A 15,912-nucleotide genomic window follows, 5' to 3' on the forward strand; every position below is an offset into this window, starting at 1 on the left:
GGTCGTCCAGCTGTGCAGGGCCAGCGCTGGTGTGTGGCCACAGTCACAGCTACCAGCGCTGCAGTGTGGCCACATTTGCAGCGCTGTTGGGAGTGATGAATTATGGGCAGCTATCCCAGCATTCAAGTGGCAGCAACGTGCTTTTCAAAAGAGGGGGGTGTGGGGCAATGTGACAGGGACTGGGGGGGGGGGGGGAAGAGAGAGTGGATTTTTGGAACTGACACTGTGCAAAATCAGAAAATTTTCCCACCCCCTTACTGTTAACTGCAAACAGCCTGCATCCAACATACTCTCTTTCCCCCCTCTGCCCCCTCCCCCCGTTTCTCTCAAGCAAAGCAAACACTCAACCCCTGTGAATGAGACAGGCAGGGGGTTATCTCATTTCATTGTTAACAGTAGTTACAGATTGATGACAGCAAACAGGAGCTGTTTGAAGCAGCTCCAGGTGCACGGAGCCCAGCTGAGTTGACAACAAAACCCAACCCCTTCTTCTTTAACTGCAAAAGCCTGCAGACCATTAGATTGTTCACAGATTGATCACAGCAAACAGGAGCTGTGTTTGTTTAGATAAGCAGCTCCGGTAGAGCAGCTCCGGTAGCAACAGAGCTCCGGAGGTTCACAACAAAACAAAGAGAGGCTGCATAACAAAACAAAGGGAGTAATTTAGTTAAAAGCATTCTGGGATACATGCTTATACCCTGGAGGCCAATAACAGCGCTGGTGTGTGGCCACACTTGATGACCAGCGCTGCAGCACCAGCGCTGCAATCCTTATTCCCCATGCTGAATGAGGTGTATGGCCAGCGCTGCAGCCAGGGAGTTGCAGCGCTGGAAGTGCCCTGCAGGTGTGGCCACTTACTAATTGCAGCGCTGGAAAGCCTCCACCAGCGCTGCAACTCGCCAGTGTAGCCATACCCTTAGACTCACTGCTGCTGTACCTATATAAACTGCTGCTCAGCCCGTCTGAGCCTTGAACTCCTTGCTACCCTGCCCTGACCCAGGGCCTGGGCCTATTGACTATATAAACTGCTGCTCAGCCCTTGCCTGAGGGCCTGAGCCATGAACTCATTGCTGACCCAGGGCCTGGGCTTGTTAATTGCTACCTGTGTTTGCTCAGCCCTGCCGGGGGCTTGAGCCAGGACTCCTGTGGCCGACTGATTCCCCAGGGGCCAGTGCATGGACTAAGGGAGGCGGTGTGGTTCCCCGCCGCCCCAGAAAGGGATGAGCCCCGATGAACCCTCTCTACAGATCTATTAACATGAAGAGTCTGCTTTATTAATCTCTATGTCCTAAATATGCATAATAATTTAAGACCAATACTTTATATCAGGGGTCGGCAACCTTTCAGAAGTGGCGTGCCGAGTCTTCATTTATTCACTCTAATTTAAGGTTTCGTGTGCTGGTAATACATTTTAATGTTTTTTGGAAGGTCTCTTTCTATAAGTCTATATATTATATAACTAAACTAGTGTTGTACTGTAAAATAAACAAGGTTTTCAAAATGTTTAAGAAGCTTCATTTAAAATGAAATTAAAATGTTGATCTTATGCTGCCGGCCCGCTCAGCCCGCTGCTGGTCTGGGGTTCTGTTCACCTAGGCCGGCAGTGGGCTGAGCGAGGCCTGCGGCCGGGACCCCGGTTGGCAAGGGTCCGTCAGCCTGAACCCCAGACCAGCAGCGGGCTGTGCGGGGCCAGCAGCCAGGACCCAGAGGGCTGGGGGTGGGCTGGAGTCAGGGCTGGGGGCTGGAGGTGTCAGGGCAGAGGGGGGACTAGGTATGGGTGGGGGTGCCAGAATCAGGGCTACGGTTGGGGGTGGGGGGGATGAATGAGTCAAGCAGAGGGCTGGGTGTGTATGAGGGAGGTACAGGGCTCAGGGCAGGGGCCTGGGAGGTGTGCGAGGCTCAGGGCAGAGGGCATGGTGTGTGTGTGGGGAGGGGTCGGGTGTCAGGGCTCAGGGGAGAGGGCTGGGTGACTGCCCCCTTAAGAACTCCCAACCCCGCTGCGCCTTGTCCCCTGACTACCCCCTCCTGGGACCCCTGCCCCCAACTGCCCCCCAGGACCCCACCCCTTATCTAAGCCTCCCTGTTCCTTGTCCCCGGGCTGGACCCTACCCCATACCTGTCCCCTGACTGCCCCAACTCTTATCCACACCCCCATCCCCAAACAGATCCCCAGGACTCCCATGCCCCATCCAACCGCTCCCCGCCCGCTGACGGGACCCCCAGAACTCCTGACCCATCCAACCCCCCCCACACTCCCTGCCTGCCCCAACCCCTCTCCACACTCCTGCCTCCTGACAGGACCCCCAGAACTCCCAACTCATACAACCCCCCCCTCCCAGCTCCTTGTCCCCTGACCACCCCCCCCGGACCCTCCTTGTTCCCGCTCCCCTGACTGCCCTGACTCCTATCCACCCCCTGCGCCCTCACAAACCCTGGGACTCCCATGCCCCATTCAACCCCCCCTGCTCCCTGACTGCCCCCTCCAGATACCCGCGCCCCTAGCCCCCGGGATCCCCCCCATCCAACCCACCCTGCTCCCTGTCCCCTAACTGCCCCCACCTCTTATCCAATCCCTCCAGCCCTGGGCCTTTTACCTTGAGGCTCCACGCAGAGCCAGACACGCTGCCCCGCGGGAGAGCACAGCCCTGGCCCTCAGAGCGCTGAGTGCGGCGGCGGCAGAGCTCCAGTTGAACAGGGAGCATGTCTGCCTCCCCGCGGAGCCAAATGCTGCCCCGCGGGAGCATGCAGCCCCAACCCCCAGCAGCAGGGCTCCAGGTGAGGGGAGAAGGGCGTGCTCAGCCCGGCGCTCCGGCCCGGGAGCGTGGACCCCGCGGCTTGCCGTGCCCGGAGAGTGGGGCCATTTGCCCACCCCGTGTGCATGGCTATGCTTCTGCTCCCTGCCCCCGCGGGGGGAGCAGAGGGCAGAGGAGAGCAGGCCAGGCTGGGAAGGATTTTTAATGGCATGCTGGAGTCCCGTCAGGCTCCAGCGTGCCATTGAAAATTGGCTCGCGTGCCATCTTTGGCACGTGTGCCATAGGTTGCCGACCCCTGCTTTATATAATTGTCAGTAACCTGACCCTCAGTTCCCTGTCAGGTTAGGCCAAGAATGTTGTTTCTCTGACCCTCTAGAGCTCCATGTTTCTTTGTTGCTTATTCGTTAAGGGTTTTGATGAACCAGTTCTTGGCGGAGGTGGAAGGGAGAGGGAAGTGTTGCATTGATGGTGATCAGCTTCTCTTGTCAGCACTGGATGGGGCAATACCTTCTGTGGGGTGTTATTTAGCATGACTGGAGGTAGCACTAAAGTGGGGGAGCTATTGAGAGGGTATTTGTAGCCAAGGATATCTAGAGCAGAAATGGAGGGGATTAGTGGAGGCTTGTGGTGGGGTACGATTTCCATGGCTGACTTAATGTGAGGTGGGAGGAGAACTGTATAGGGCATGGCATGGAGGCAGAGAGGGGCCTGTCAGCTAGCAAACTAAGTGTGGTTTGCTCACTTAGGACATGTAAAGCTGTGGGGTTTCCTGAAGGCTGGAGGATGGCCTTTTCAGGGGGCATTATTTGAGGGTAGGTTTCTAGTGTGTTCATGGTAAGGGAGACAAAATGGGGATGCTCAGTCAATGAACTATTGGCTGCAGCTATGGTGTGGGGTTGTGAGCTCCACTCCGGAAACACCCTCCATGGTGGGGATAATGTACAAGTAGCTGAATTGGTTTTGGCAAATCAGTGTGGACACTGGCTCACACTTAGCCAGTTCAGCAAGGCTAATGAGGACATGCTGAATTGTTTGTGCATCAACCTGTTCAGTTAAGTGTCTACTATGGATGACATTTAACAGTGAATGAGGGATGCCGTGCATAGTTCTTGTGCCCTCCTTCCCTCTGCACAGCCCACTGGAGTCACAAATAAGGAAGAGATGGGAAGAAGTTGCTGAATAGGAATCCTGTAGCCACTGCAGCCTACCTGTCTCCCTGCCAATGCATGTCCCTCTCATCAACTACTTCTATTTTGAAGAGCTTGTCCAATATAATATATTACCTCACCTACCTCTCTCTCTTACAGCTTGAAGTGTTTGTACTGAGAGTGAGCCTGGAGCATTGTTCTTCCTTCACAACTCCCTTCCCCACCAGCTAAGATTCTAAAATCTTCTAGAGGAGACACACCTACCTCAAGAACTAAAAGGATCCTATCCTCACCTTATCACTCAGCCTTTCTATCAGAGGGAACCTATTCCCAACCAATCAGCTCACAGAACTTGGGTGAGTGTGGAAGAATTCATTGATTTGTAGGGGGAGAGAGTGAGGAACTGATGGATGTTTTTGGGGAAGAGCATTTTACCCAGAGAATGTTCCATGTGTTGCTAACGGCACGTCTTCACTGGCAACGTTAATGCTGGCAACGTTAAAGCGTGGCTCCCAGCGCTGGTGCACTGTCTACACAGGCACTTTACAGCACTGACACTTGCAGCGCTCAGGGGGGTGTTTTTTCACACCCCTGAGCGAGAAAGTTGCAGCGCTGTAAAGTGCCTGTGTAGACAAGCCCTTAGTGAGGTAGAATGTTTTTCAGAGATTCCTTGTTAGAATCTTGGCAGCACATCACTCGCGGGGTGTGTGTGTGGGGGGAAATGCAAGTGCTCATGGCGCAGAGGTTGCATTTTTGGAATGGTGGGTGGTGTTCCCATGCTTCAGAGTTGGCACCCCAAGGCCACTTCTCTGCATGTGCCTCATCACCAGTAACAATGATTCTGCAGTCAGAATTTAGTTAGCTCTGAGGAAGTAGCAAGAGAAATAAACTCTTGAGTCAGTGTGTCTTAGTTGTATTTGCTCCGTAGGAGTAAAAAGCCGTAAAACTGTGCGCTCATCACTAAAGTTTGTAGATGCAAGATTCAATATGCACAAGGAGGAGATCTGCTGAGATGCCATTATTATATAGTTACTTTTATGACTTTGTGCCTTAAATGTGAGGGGAGTACTCTCTGCTGGATAGTGCAGTGGCTGTTAATAAGTGACTGTGTGAACCTTGAGTAAATTATTTCCCCCTCTGTATTCCTGTTTACCCATCTGCAAAATGGGGATGATGACATCCACCTCACAAGGGTGTTGGGGGATTTAATTTGTAAAGTACTTGGAGTTCCTGTGATGAAAAGCATTGTGTTTTACCAGTATTCTCATTACCCATGCTGACCTTTAGCTGCTGCCTCTTGTTTTCCTTCTGTATTGTTGGTGGAAGGTGTAACTTCCAGTTTGACATAACCCTGCTAGATCTGACTGAGCTAAAAATAGCAAAGTAGCCAGGTAGTGTGAGCAGCAGGAGAGGCTACCCATCCCAAGTACACTCTCGTCTGAGACCTTAGGTACATACTTGGGCAGCCAGCTTATCCGGCCACTTTCACATTCACTCCATTTTTAGTGCATTAGTGTGGGGTTGAAAGTGACCAACAGTGACTCGGTGAATTATTTGCATGTAATTTGTTCTCCTTGGTGCAGGTTTTATTTCTCTCTAAATCTAAAAAGCAAACAAACCGGTCCTTCCCGTTCTCAGAGGTCATTGCAGAGACTTGTACTGTTTACACATTTTACCAAATGTTCCAGTGCTTTTCCTTTTGAAATTCTGGGGGAAACGGTGAAAATGAAAGGCCAAGCAAACTCAGCTGCGTCCCTGTAATGGTGAGGTGCAGAATAATCCACAAAAGAACAGTCTTGCATCTGAAGAAGTGGGTATTCACCCACGAAAGCTCATGCTGCAAAACGTCTGTTAGTCTATAAGGTGCCACAGGATTCTTTGTTGCTTTTACAGAACCAGACTAACACGGCTACCCCTCTGATAAAAGAACACAGAGATCAGTGAGTACAGTCTCAAGGGCAGGAGAGATAGACAAGGGGGAAGGACTGAGAAGAGGTGGGGCTTTAATTTGACTCTTGTTTTTGTTTTTGGAAGGGAGATTCTGCCCCCATGCTCTTGCAGATGGGAACTAAACATTTAGTGGGGAGGTGTCAAATATTATTGCACTAGTCTCCTCTCCCCTGAGTTCATGCAGACTCAGGGCCTTTCCCTCTGAATGGCAGTGTTCCCCCCACTGTCCTTTCTGCTTTCCTGTGGCCCCTAGGTTCTCCTCTTTTATCCCCATTTAACCTTTCCCAGTTTCCTCTCGGAGCAGGAATGGGGACCCTGGGGCTTTGCAGGAAGTAGCGTTCCCTCCTCCCTGCTTGCTGCTTTCTGCCCTGCAACTGCTATGCAGAGCATCTCCCTCTCCTTTCATCTGTGCTTCTGCCAGGGGTGGCTCCAGGCCACAGCACGCCAAGCGCGTGCTTGGGGCGGCATGCCGCGGGGGGGGGCGCTCTGCCGGCGCCGCGAGGGCGGCAGGCGGCTCCGGTGGACCTGCGACCGGCAGAGCGCCCCCCGCGGCATGCCGCCGTGCTTGGGGCGGCGAAATGTCTAGAGCCGCCCCTGGCTTCTGCCTCACTCATACCACAGCCCTGTGAGGGGGGCAGGAGAGAGTTGTTCTGAGAAGCTGCTGCTAGGTGCCAGTGTATTCCCTGAAAAGGCAAAAGCCCTCTTCTCCTACCAAAGAAGGTGGAACCAGGGGTGGGTAAAACCAGGTCACTTCGCCAGCCACAGACTTGTCCCTCACACTCAGCAGTGCCCAGCTGAGGAAGCGGGAGGAGGAGACAGATTGTGACCACATAGCCCCCCATCCTGAGACAGCTCTGCTGGTTTCAAAATAACTTTCCTTGTTCTTAACACTGTCTATGTTTGATCCAACCTGTATCACTGGCCTTGTCTCTCACTGCTCCCCTCTTCTCACTTAGCACCAGCCTTCACCTTGTCCTTTCCCACTGCTTCAGTACTACAGGGAGTTGGTGCCAGAGCCTTCTCTGCGGCTATTCCCTGCTGGGCTGGAGGCAGGAGAGGATGGGACTTCCTCTTCCCCTGAAAGAAGTGGCTGGGGCTGTTTCAGATCTACCTCCAGAAACCTCCCTCAGCTGCAGGAAGATCAGCATCCTCCCCCGCTTCCTGCCCCCATCACTCCTCAGCTGTGGGGGAGGGGTAACTGTATGGAGAGCTGCTCCCCCACCCACCCAACCTCTGTGCATCCAGACCCTCCCATACCCAGGCACCCTTGCCAAGCCTCACTCGGTACATCCAGAAGCTCCGTAGCCCTTCATACTCGAACCCCACCTCACTGAACCTCAACCCTTGCATCTGGAGCCCCCCTGCATCCAGACCCCCTTTCACCAGACCCCCATCCCTGCACCCAGACCACCCCCCACTGAGCTCCTTGCACTCAACCTCCCACCCTGATTCCCTACCCCCTGCACCACCCTGAGCCCCCACATCCAGACCCCCACGCCACTGCCAACTAGCTGCACCCAGACCCCCCACCAAGCCCCACTCTGCCAGCACCCATACACCCCTGCTGAGACCCCTGCACCCAGACCCCTCCGCTGAGCCCCAACAACCTTTATCTGGAAGCCCCTGCAGAGTCCCATTGCCCCTGCATCTGAAACCCCCTAATGAGCCTCTGTACATCCAAATCCCCCACACTGAGACACCCCACAGAGCTGCCTGCACCCAGATTGTCTCACATAGAATCCTCTCACCTCACACCAGGATCCCCCCACACTGAGCCCCTCCACACTTGGATCCTGCCTGGTTGAGCCTGCCTGCCCCACACCTGGTGCACCTGGCACAGAAGGGCAGGGGCCCAGGGTGTTTCTGGGGCAGGCCCAGGCCTTATGCTGTGTCAGGGTTGGGTGCAACCGCACCACTGAGTCCGTGTCCTGGGGGTAGAGGCTGCAGGGTCACGGCCATCCTTACCCATAAGCAAAGCACGCAGCTGCACAGGGCACCAGGAAATTTGGGGCACCACATTTCTTGGTGCCCTGCGCAGCTACGTGCTGCTCCAGCCCCTGCTCTGGCTCTTCCCCAGGACCCCCGCCCCTGCCCCACACCCCCCTTCCCTGCCCCAGCCCCGCCTCTTCCCACCTCTGCCCAGCCCTGCCCCCACTCCCCTGAAGAGTTCAGCAGGGCTGGGCTGCTGCATTCATCGGCAGCGGGAGTGCAGCAACCTGGCCCCAGCCGCGCTGCCGGTGAGTGCTGGGGGGTGGTTTCCTCTGCCCCCCAAGCCAACCCTCCCCCCCACGGAGGCCTGGAGCCCACCCCCTGCTCCTGTCCTGCAGAGGCCTGGGGCCCGCCCCCTCTCCCCCACGTAGGGCCCCTTAACAGCTAGGGACGGCCCTGGGCAGGGGGATCTTCCACCTTCGTGCAACCTGTGCTCCCCACTGCCATCCTGGAGACTCTGCATTTATTTATTGACAAATAAAACTTGCAGAATTTTAAAATATTGTGTACAGAATTTTTAATTTTTTGGCGCAGAATGCCCTCAGGAGTAGTCTTATCAGTTTCGGTTAACAATTAAACTCTGCTGGCTGCCGGGATCCCGTGCCCGGTTGGGCTGGCAGAACTCCTTAATGGTTAACCATTTAACCAACAGAATTTTAATAGGTTAAATGGTTACTATTTTTAAACCCTATTTACATCCCTACTTTGGACTTAACTATCTTGAGTAATTTTGTATATTCTCCAAACTTTGCCACCTCACTGTTTACCCCTTTTACCAGATCATTTATGAATATATTTAACAGAGCTGGTCCCAATACGGATCCATGGGGATACCATTGTTTACCTCTCTCCGTTGTAAAAACTGACCACTTATTCCTATCCTTTGTTTCCTATTTTTTAACCAGTTACTAGTCCATGAGAGAACCTTGCCTCTTATCCCATGACAGCTTTGTTTAAGAGCCCTTGGTGAGGGACCTTGTCAAAGGCTTTCTGAAATTCTAAGTACACTATGTCCACCGGATCACCCTTGTCCACATGTTTGTTGGCCCCCTCAAAGAATTCTAATAGATTGGAGAGGCATGATTTCCATTTACAAAAGCCATGCTGACTCTTCCCCAACAAATTGTGTTCATCTATGTGTCTGATAATTCTGTTCTTTACTACAGTTTCAAACAATTTGCCTGGTACTGAAGTTAGGTTTACCACCCTGTAATTGGGATTGTTTCTGGAGCATTTTAAAAAAATTGTCATCACATTAGCTGTCCTCCAGTCATCTGGTACAGAAGCTGATTTAAGTGATAGGCTACATACCACTGTTACAGTCTAATTTCTCTCTTCCTTGTATGGTCTGTATCATGAAAAATTAACATCATAGCTATGTGATCATGGGTCAGTGAGAGGGAGTGTCTTCTGGACATGGAACCTGTGAGGTGGTTGGGGAAAGAAATAAAAGGTTGGTTCTATCATGCTGTCTGGAGTGGCTCATGACCATGAGTGCTTACCTCAGAGCAGACTGTCAAAAACAGGGCAGACACCCCAGACTGGTGGTATGTTGGTGAAATCTAATTATACAACCCAGTAACAAATGTGAACTTCTGGATCACTGTAATAGTCTTATCATGGAGTCACAGACAGTTCCTTTAAGCTCTCAAGTCTATCTTGTCACTTAGACAAGATGGACTTAGTGATAAATGGTCACTTACACCAAAAATCACAAAATAGTCAGGTTGCTTGCAATCCCAAGAGACTAGTCACTTACCCCAGCTCAAATAGATATCTCACAAAAGATGCCTGTAGCCAATTCTGTAATAAACTAACTAAAGGTTTATTAACTAGAAAAAAGAAATGAGTTATTTACAGGTACAAGCAAGCAAGCATATAACACAAATGAATTGCAGCTTAAATCCTTAGAGTGATAGAGTCCAGAGTGACCTAGACAAATTGGAGGATTGGGCCAAAAGAAATCTGATGAGGTTCAACAAGGACAAGTGCAGAGTCCTACACTTAGGAAGGAAGAATCCCATGCACTGGTAGAGACTGGGGACCGACTGGCTATGCAGCATTCTGCAGAAAAGAATCGGGGGATTACAGTGGACGAGAAACTGGATATGAGTCAGCAGTGTGCCCTTGTTGCCAAGAAGGCCAACGGCATATTGGGCTGTATTAGTAGGAGCATGGCCAGCAGATCGAGGGAAGTGATTATTCCCCTCTGTTCGGCACTAGTGAGGCCACACCTGGAGTATTGCATCCAGTTTTGGGCCTCCCACTACAGAAGAGATGTGGACAAATTGGAGAGGGTCCAGCTGAGGGCAACAAAAATGATTAGGGGGCTGGGGCACATGACTTACAAGGAGAGGTTGAGGGAACTGGGCTTGTTTAATCTGCAGAAGAGAAGAGTGAGGGGGGATTTGATAGCAGCCTTCAGCTACCTGAAGGGGGGTTCCAAAGAGGATGGAGCTAGGCTGTTCTCAGTAGTGGCAGATGACAGAACAAGAAGCAATGGTCTCAAGTTGCAGAGGGGGAGGTCTAGGTTGGATAATAGGAAACACTATTTCACTAGGAGGGTGATGAAGCACTGGAATGGGTTACCTAGGGAGGTGGTGGAATCTCCTTCCTTAGAGGTTTTTAAGGCCCGGCTTGACAAAGTCCTGGCTGGGATGATTTAGTTGGTGCTGGTCCTGCTTTGGGTATTGGACTAGATGACCTCCTGAGGTCTCTTCCAATCCTAATATTCTATGATTCTATGTAGCGATCTGTCAATTCAAAATGTCTCCTCCACCTCCCCTGCCCCCCCAGGCTAAACCATGCCAAGCATCATGGGGATCTCTATGGTTATGTTTAGAAATCCTTGCTCCTCCAAGTCCACATAGCATAAGAGAGATTCAGTTTCTCTTTGATAGGGATTTTTATCTCTTCCTCTCTAGAGTCCAAAACTGATGGAATAAGTTTATGCATAGGTCTCTCCTTCCTGGAGGGAGTAAGGAATGCAGTCAACAAAGACTCTGTCCTTAGATGCTACAAAATAGGTCAATGCTTTCAATGGGCTATTCTTGTATGCAGGACAAGCACTTCACTTTTATAAGTGCTTCTTTTCCCGTTTGTTGTGTAACACAGTTACAGAAGTTTACAATGCAAACACTCAGTATAATTTTGTACCATGGGCTATAGAGAGATTATAAATGAGAGTAATACATGTAACATCCTACAAGCATTTTATCAAGTCTAAACACTAAGCATGTTCTTATCAACTTAACACCTATTATCTGTTTTGATGATGCTAACACACAAGTAAACAAGACTGGTTTCCAGTTATGCATTTGTAAATGTTCAGTGAGGCCTGGGGCCTTGGCACGAGCTGGCACCTGGTCTGCCAGTATCATCGGGAAAAATTTCACTTGAAAATGAAACTCCCACTCAGAAAAACAGGAAAACTTGCCTCCTCCCAGCTAGTTCTTCAACATTCTGAGAGCAGATGAGAAGAAAGTGGAGGGTAGGGGTCACGAGGTGGTAATGGTGAGTGGGTGGGGAAGGAAGGATTTCTGACACTAAGCAAGCATTGTGTGGCTCACTCCTGGGGTGCATCCCTGAGAACATCTCTCCTTAAACTTTGAAGCAAAGCAAGTTTAATTCCTCAGAGGTAATTTCAGTTATACCTCACTTTTTTCAGGAGTGTGGCTAGAGGCAGGCCAGGCAGAGCTTCCTGCCTTCCAGTTGGTGTTAATTATTTGTACTGAAATAGTCTTAGAGACTCAAAATCAGGGCCCCATTGTGCTGGGCACTGTACACACACATAGTAAGAGACAGTTCCTGCTGCAGCTCATAATCTAAATAGGACCAGACAGAGAGAGAGGGTGGGAGGGGAAACAGAGGCCCAAAGAGTGGAAGAGATTTGCCCAATGTCACACAGCAGGTCAGTGGGAGAGCTGGAAACAAAACCCAGGTGTCTCGACTTACTGTCTCGTGCCCTGCCAACTTTTTGTAGTGCTGCTTTGGCTCTCCGCTTCGGCTCCTGCTTCTCTGTTAGCACCCCTTGTACCTCATGTTCTTCTAGTGAATTCGATGGGGTGGGCAGGGGGAGTGTGTTGCAGTGTAGCTGGGGGAATATAAATAACCTCTTCTCTCTGTTTTGGTCTAGGGTGAGTCATGTGATGTTTGCCCTCCAACAATCGCTGTACCAGAACTCCATGGATTCCAAAGCAACAGGAGGCTCAGCAGCCTTTGATATCTCCCAGCTTCCTGCCTTACTGTGACATTCCTTCTGGGTCCTTTATTTTCACCCTTCTGAAGTGTATGGTGAAAGGGCTGCATCGGGAACATTGCTGAGGGAGTGGCTTGCAAACGAGAGAGGGCCATGGGCTTGAGCTCTGTCATCCTTCACCTCTCCTACAAATTCAGGCTGCTGCTGCTTTTCATCTTGTGCATGATGGTGGTGGCATGGGCCACCTCCAGTTACCTTGTGGACACTGTACAGGAGACTCCCAAAGGAAAGAGCTTGATGGAGAATTTCAGGAAGGCAACCATGCTGGAGAAGGGGAATCAGAAAAAGAAGGCCATGACAACTGTAGAAGTTCACACAGTGAAGTCCACCATGAGTCACTGCCCTGCTCTCTCTCCCTACCTGCGTAAGTGGCTCAGTCTTCAGTATCTTTAATGAATGAAATCTGCTTTTGTGCTACTGATTCCTTGGTTCCCCTCTGGCCACCTCTCACCCAGGTGCTTTTCCTGTGAACCGAACTCACAGCTAGTGACTGTTGCATAACAGATAAACAGCATCCTCTTAACAGTTAGATATCCCTTCACCCTAGAAATACTTAAGAAGTATAAAGAGATGTGTAGGACAGTTTAATACATTATGGGGAGAGGTTGTTGGGTCCATGCCATTCCCTGCCCAGTGATGGTGCTTTGGCCAGGTGAATTAAACTAACTCTGGCAGCTCATGCGTTACCTATATAACTGTCTTCGTTCTGAAAGAATAGCAAAAACCCACCATGCTAACACTGGAAGGAGATGGAATGAGCTTGCCTGTGAGACTAGTCAGGCCCATCTGCACTTACTGGCTATGGCAGCCAACTAGACAGTGGGGACAGAAGGGGCGGGGGAAGGAAAACCCATCAAAAACAGCTGTAGCAGCCTGATATCTGGATACTGTGCTCCATTGGCAACTGTAAGTACCTGGTTACTGGGCTCATTGCAGGTCCCATACTGTACTTTTCATTGGTTAATCTGTTAAATCTGCAGTACTTGAGTACAGCCCATTTTCTGAAATGCATATTGCAATGTGCTGAACTCCAGAATAATAATTTTGTAAGAAATGGGTCTCTGCCCCTACCTGACTTGCTTGCCGATTCCACTGGTTCACTCTTCCCCCCCCCTCTTTATTTTATGCTGAACCCTGCTTTTGTGGTAAGAGATTTCCATCCTCCTCACAACCCATACACTTCCTTCCCCTTTCCATCTCCACAGCAGATGTGAAAACCCTGGTGGGAAATGAAATGCAGTTTCATAAGTGCACCTTCCTTTGACAAAGACTGTGTGACTGTTTAGGGGATTAATGCTGTCCTCCTGGCTAGGGGTCAAATGGACATCTTCAGAGGCTTCCTTAGACTCCTTGTTGTTTTCTTAGACTGGCCATTTTTATTAGTACTGTAGCTCCATGGAACCTTGAGTGGCCCATGGAACCTTGAGGTTCGCCATATTGGCCCATGCTACCTTTTTCAGCTTTACTGCCAGGGGGTGATTTCTATGTTAGCAGCACAAAGCTTCTGGACCACGTTGTCCTCTTTGTATGCCCACACTCATGCAAGCTGGTTGAGCAATACTGACATTTCTTCCTGAAAAAAAAAATAGTTTTAAAACATTTATTTTTTCCTGGGAATTTTTTTCAGTCAAAACTTTGCAACCATCTCTAGTCACAGTTGTGTGATTTCTTCTCCCTCAAGTGAGCTTTCTCTGTGTCAGCAGAGGCCATGATTAAGGATCAGCACAGCAGCTATTGAAAAGGTCTCATTTGGGCATGGGAATATTGGATTGAGTCATTTCCTGACCCTAAAATGTTTACATTCTTCTATGTCCATGGTTAAAGCCTATTCTCTCATCATTTCTATTCTCACATCTCTCTCCACTCTTGTTCCTCCCCTCCCTCTCTTTGAAGCCCATGTTGAAACCATGACTATCCTTCTGGTTGAGTGGGACTCTTTTTATGTATCACTGGCATTGCTTCTTCAATGAATAAATGCTAAGCAACTCCAAGTACCCACTCCCTCCAGGACTCATGTATTGCCTTTACAGCACTCTCCATTCCGTTTGATCTGGGAAGCAAGATAAAACAGAATTTGGGATTGAACCCAGGCTTCTCATGCTGTTGTATGGACTGTGTTACAAAGGAGGTCAGACTAAATGATCAGAATGGCTCCTTCTGGTCTTGGAATCTATAAATGCTGGAGTGCAGAGCCACTCCCCTGAAGGCACTGAGCTAGCCCGAAACCTGAAATGAATTAAGAATGCTTCCTGTGCTTCTCCTACAGAGGGCCCCAGCAAGCTCAAGTTCAAAGCATCTCTCACATTGGAAGAGGTTCAGAAGGAGAACCCACAGGTTGCAAAAGGCCGGCATCGCCCTGCTGAGTGCTCAGCACTGCAACGAGTGGCCATCCTGATCCCACACCGCAATCGAGAGAAGCACCTGTTATACCTGCTGGAGCACCTCCACCCATTCCTACAGAGACAGCAACTGGACTATGGTATCTATGTCATCCACCAGGTGAGGCAACAATGAAGGCAAGAGAACGACCTGCCTGGGAGGGATGGGAGACTGATTAACGCCTGTGCATCCCAAACTCTTCTGCCCTGTAGATATTCCTCCTGGCTTTGTGATGGTGTCTTAGGGCTGGCTGTCTCCTTTATTGGCTAGAGAACAAGGGCATTCCTTTTGCTCAGAGATCCTGTCTTAATTAGAGAAGCTCTTTAAAAATGTCCCACCTTCGCTAACACCAATTCAGTTCTGTCTATGTTAACAATGTTGCGAGCTTCAAGACAGACTGGTTGGTAGCTGCCTCTTGTGCTTTATGCACGGTGCCATCCAGCCTGCTCAGAACAAGTCTAATTGTTATAGCGCTAACATGGCTTTGGCAGTCCTTCTGCACTGGGGCTCACTCTGGTGCTAATACTGGGGAATCTGGACTATTGTTAAAGATGGGAATATTTTTAGAAAATGTCCTTGATGTAGCTAGAGCTTTTAAAATCATACATAGAAAGCCCTTGCCAGCCTGAATAAATTATTAAATGTATTGTAGCTTACTTACCGTTCCCGAGCTAGGGCTTGAGGTGACCTGACCGTCCTAATAATTTTGTTACTGATAAAATTAACTTACCTAGCACGTTAAACTTACACAACCAGGATGAAATGTTCTCAGGCCCAAAATTTTGGGGGTGTTCAGATTGAGGATCTTGGTTCATGGGTCTCTTCCACGCCTTCAGATAGTTTATTGATAGTGACAATCATTATTCACATCATAGTACTTGTGTACAAATTCCTGTTGTCTAGAACAAAACACTAAATAAGAACTCTTTGGCATACAGGTACCCTTTGAGTAGCAAAGATGAATGGAATGTGAAGTCCTGACAGTATGTTTGATACCTCTGAGATTCTGCGATCTGCCTGTTCACATTCAGTGACTCTGCTAACTTAATTGCTAATTTCGTAGAGCATTTTAACCCTTGCTTGGGTTTCTTTCATGCCCAGCACTGGTGCTGTGGTCAGGGTGAGCTTGAAACAGCAGCCTGCTCTGGGAGTAGAAACCAGCAAATGCTTTTCTCGTAACCCACTCTCAGGACTTTCTGTTTTTAAACTTCCATTCACATGTCTGCTCTACTCTGATTCACTATTCAGATAGCAGAAAACAAATAAATTAATGTAAAACTCCCCACCCCGTCCTGTTTAAATAACCTCACAATTGTGTCATAAACCAAGAAGAGGCAGGAAATTCTGAATGAAGGCCTATTTCTAGTTCTAAATCATCTAGGAACAGGAGCAGCAGTGATTGGCAGGATCTGCTTTTACTTGGAATATCCTGTCT

At 49.8% G+C, this 15,912-nt stretch overlaps 1 protein-coding gene across 3 annotated transcripts in view; it reads left to right on the forward strand.

Moving 5' to 3' along the window:
* B4GALT4 (beta-1,4-galactosyltransferase 4) overlaps positions 1-15,912 on the forward strand; it is a 48,919-nt gene that overhangs the window by 20,517 nt on the left and 12,490 nt on the right. For 2 of the 3 annotated variants that reach the window (XM_045001222.1, XM_045001223.1), the window contains exons 3-5: positions 4,061-4,257; positions 11,976-12,462; positions 14,365-14,597. In XM_045001222.1, coding sequence (XP_044857157.1) covers positions 12,192-12,462; positions 14,365-14,597 — 504 coding nt within the window. In that variant the 5' untranslated portion in view covers positions 4,061-4,257; positions 11,976-12,191. The remainder of the gene's footprint in view (positions 1-4,060; positions 4,258-11,975; positions 12,463-14,364; positions 14,598-15,912) is intronic. The other variant, XM_045001224.1, reaches the window with a different exon arrangement.

The sequence above is a fragment of the Mauremys mutica genome, chromosome 1 (genome assembly GCF_020497125.1).
Source record: "Mauremys mutica isolate MM-2020 ecotype Southern chromosome 1, ASM2049712v1, whole genome shotgun sequence".
Taxonomy (NCBI): Eukaryota; Metazoa; Chordata; order Testudines; family Geoemydidae; genus Mauremys; species Mauremys mutica.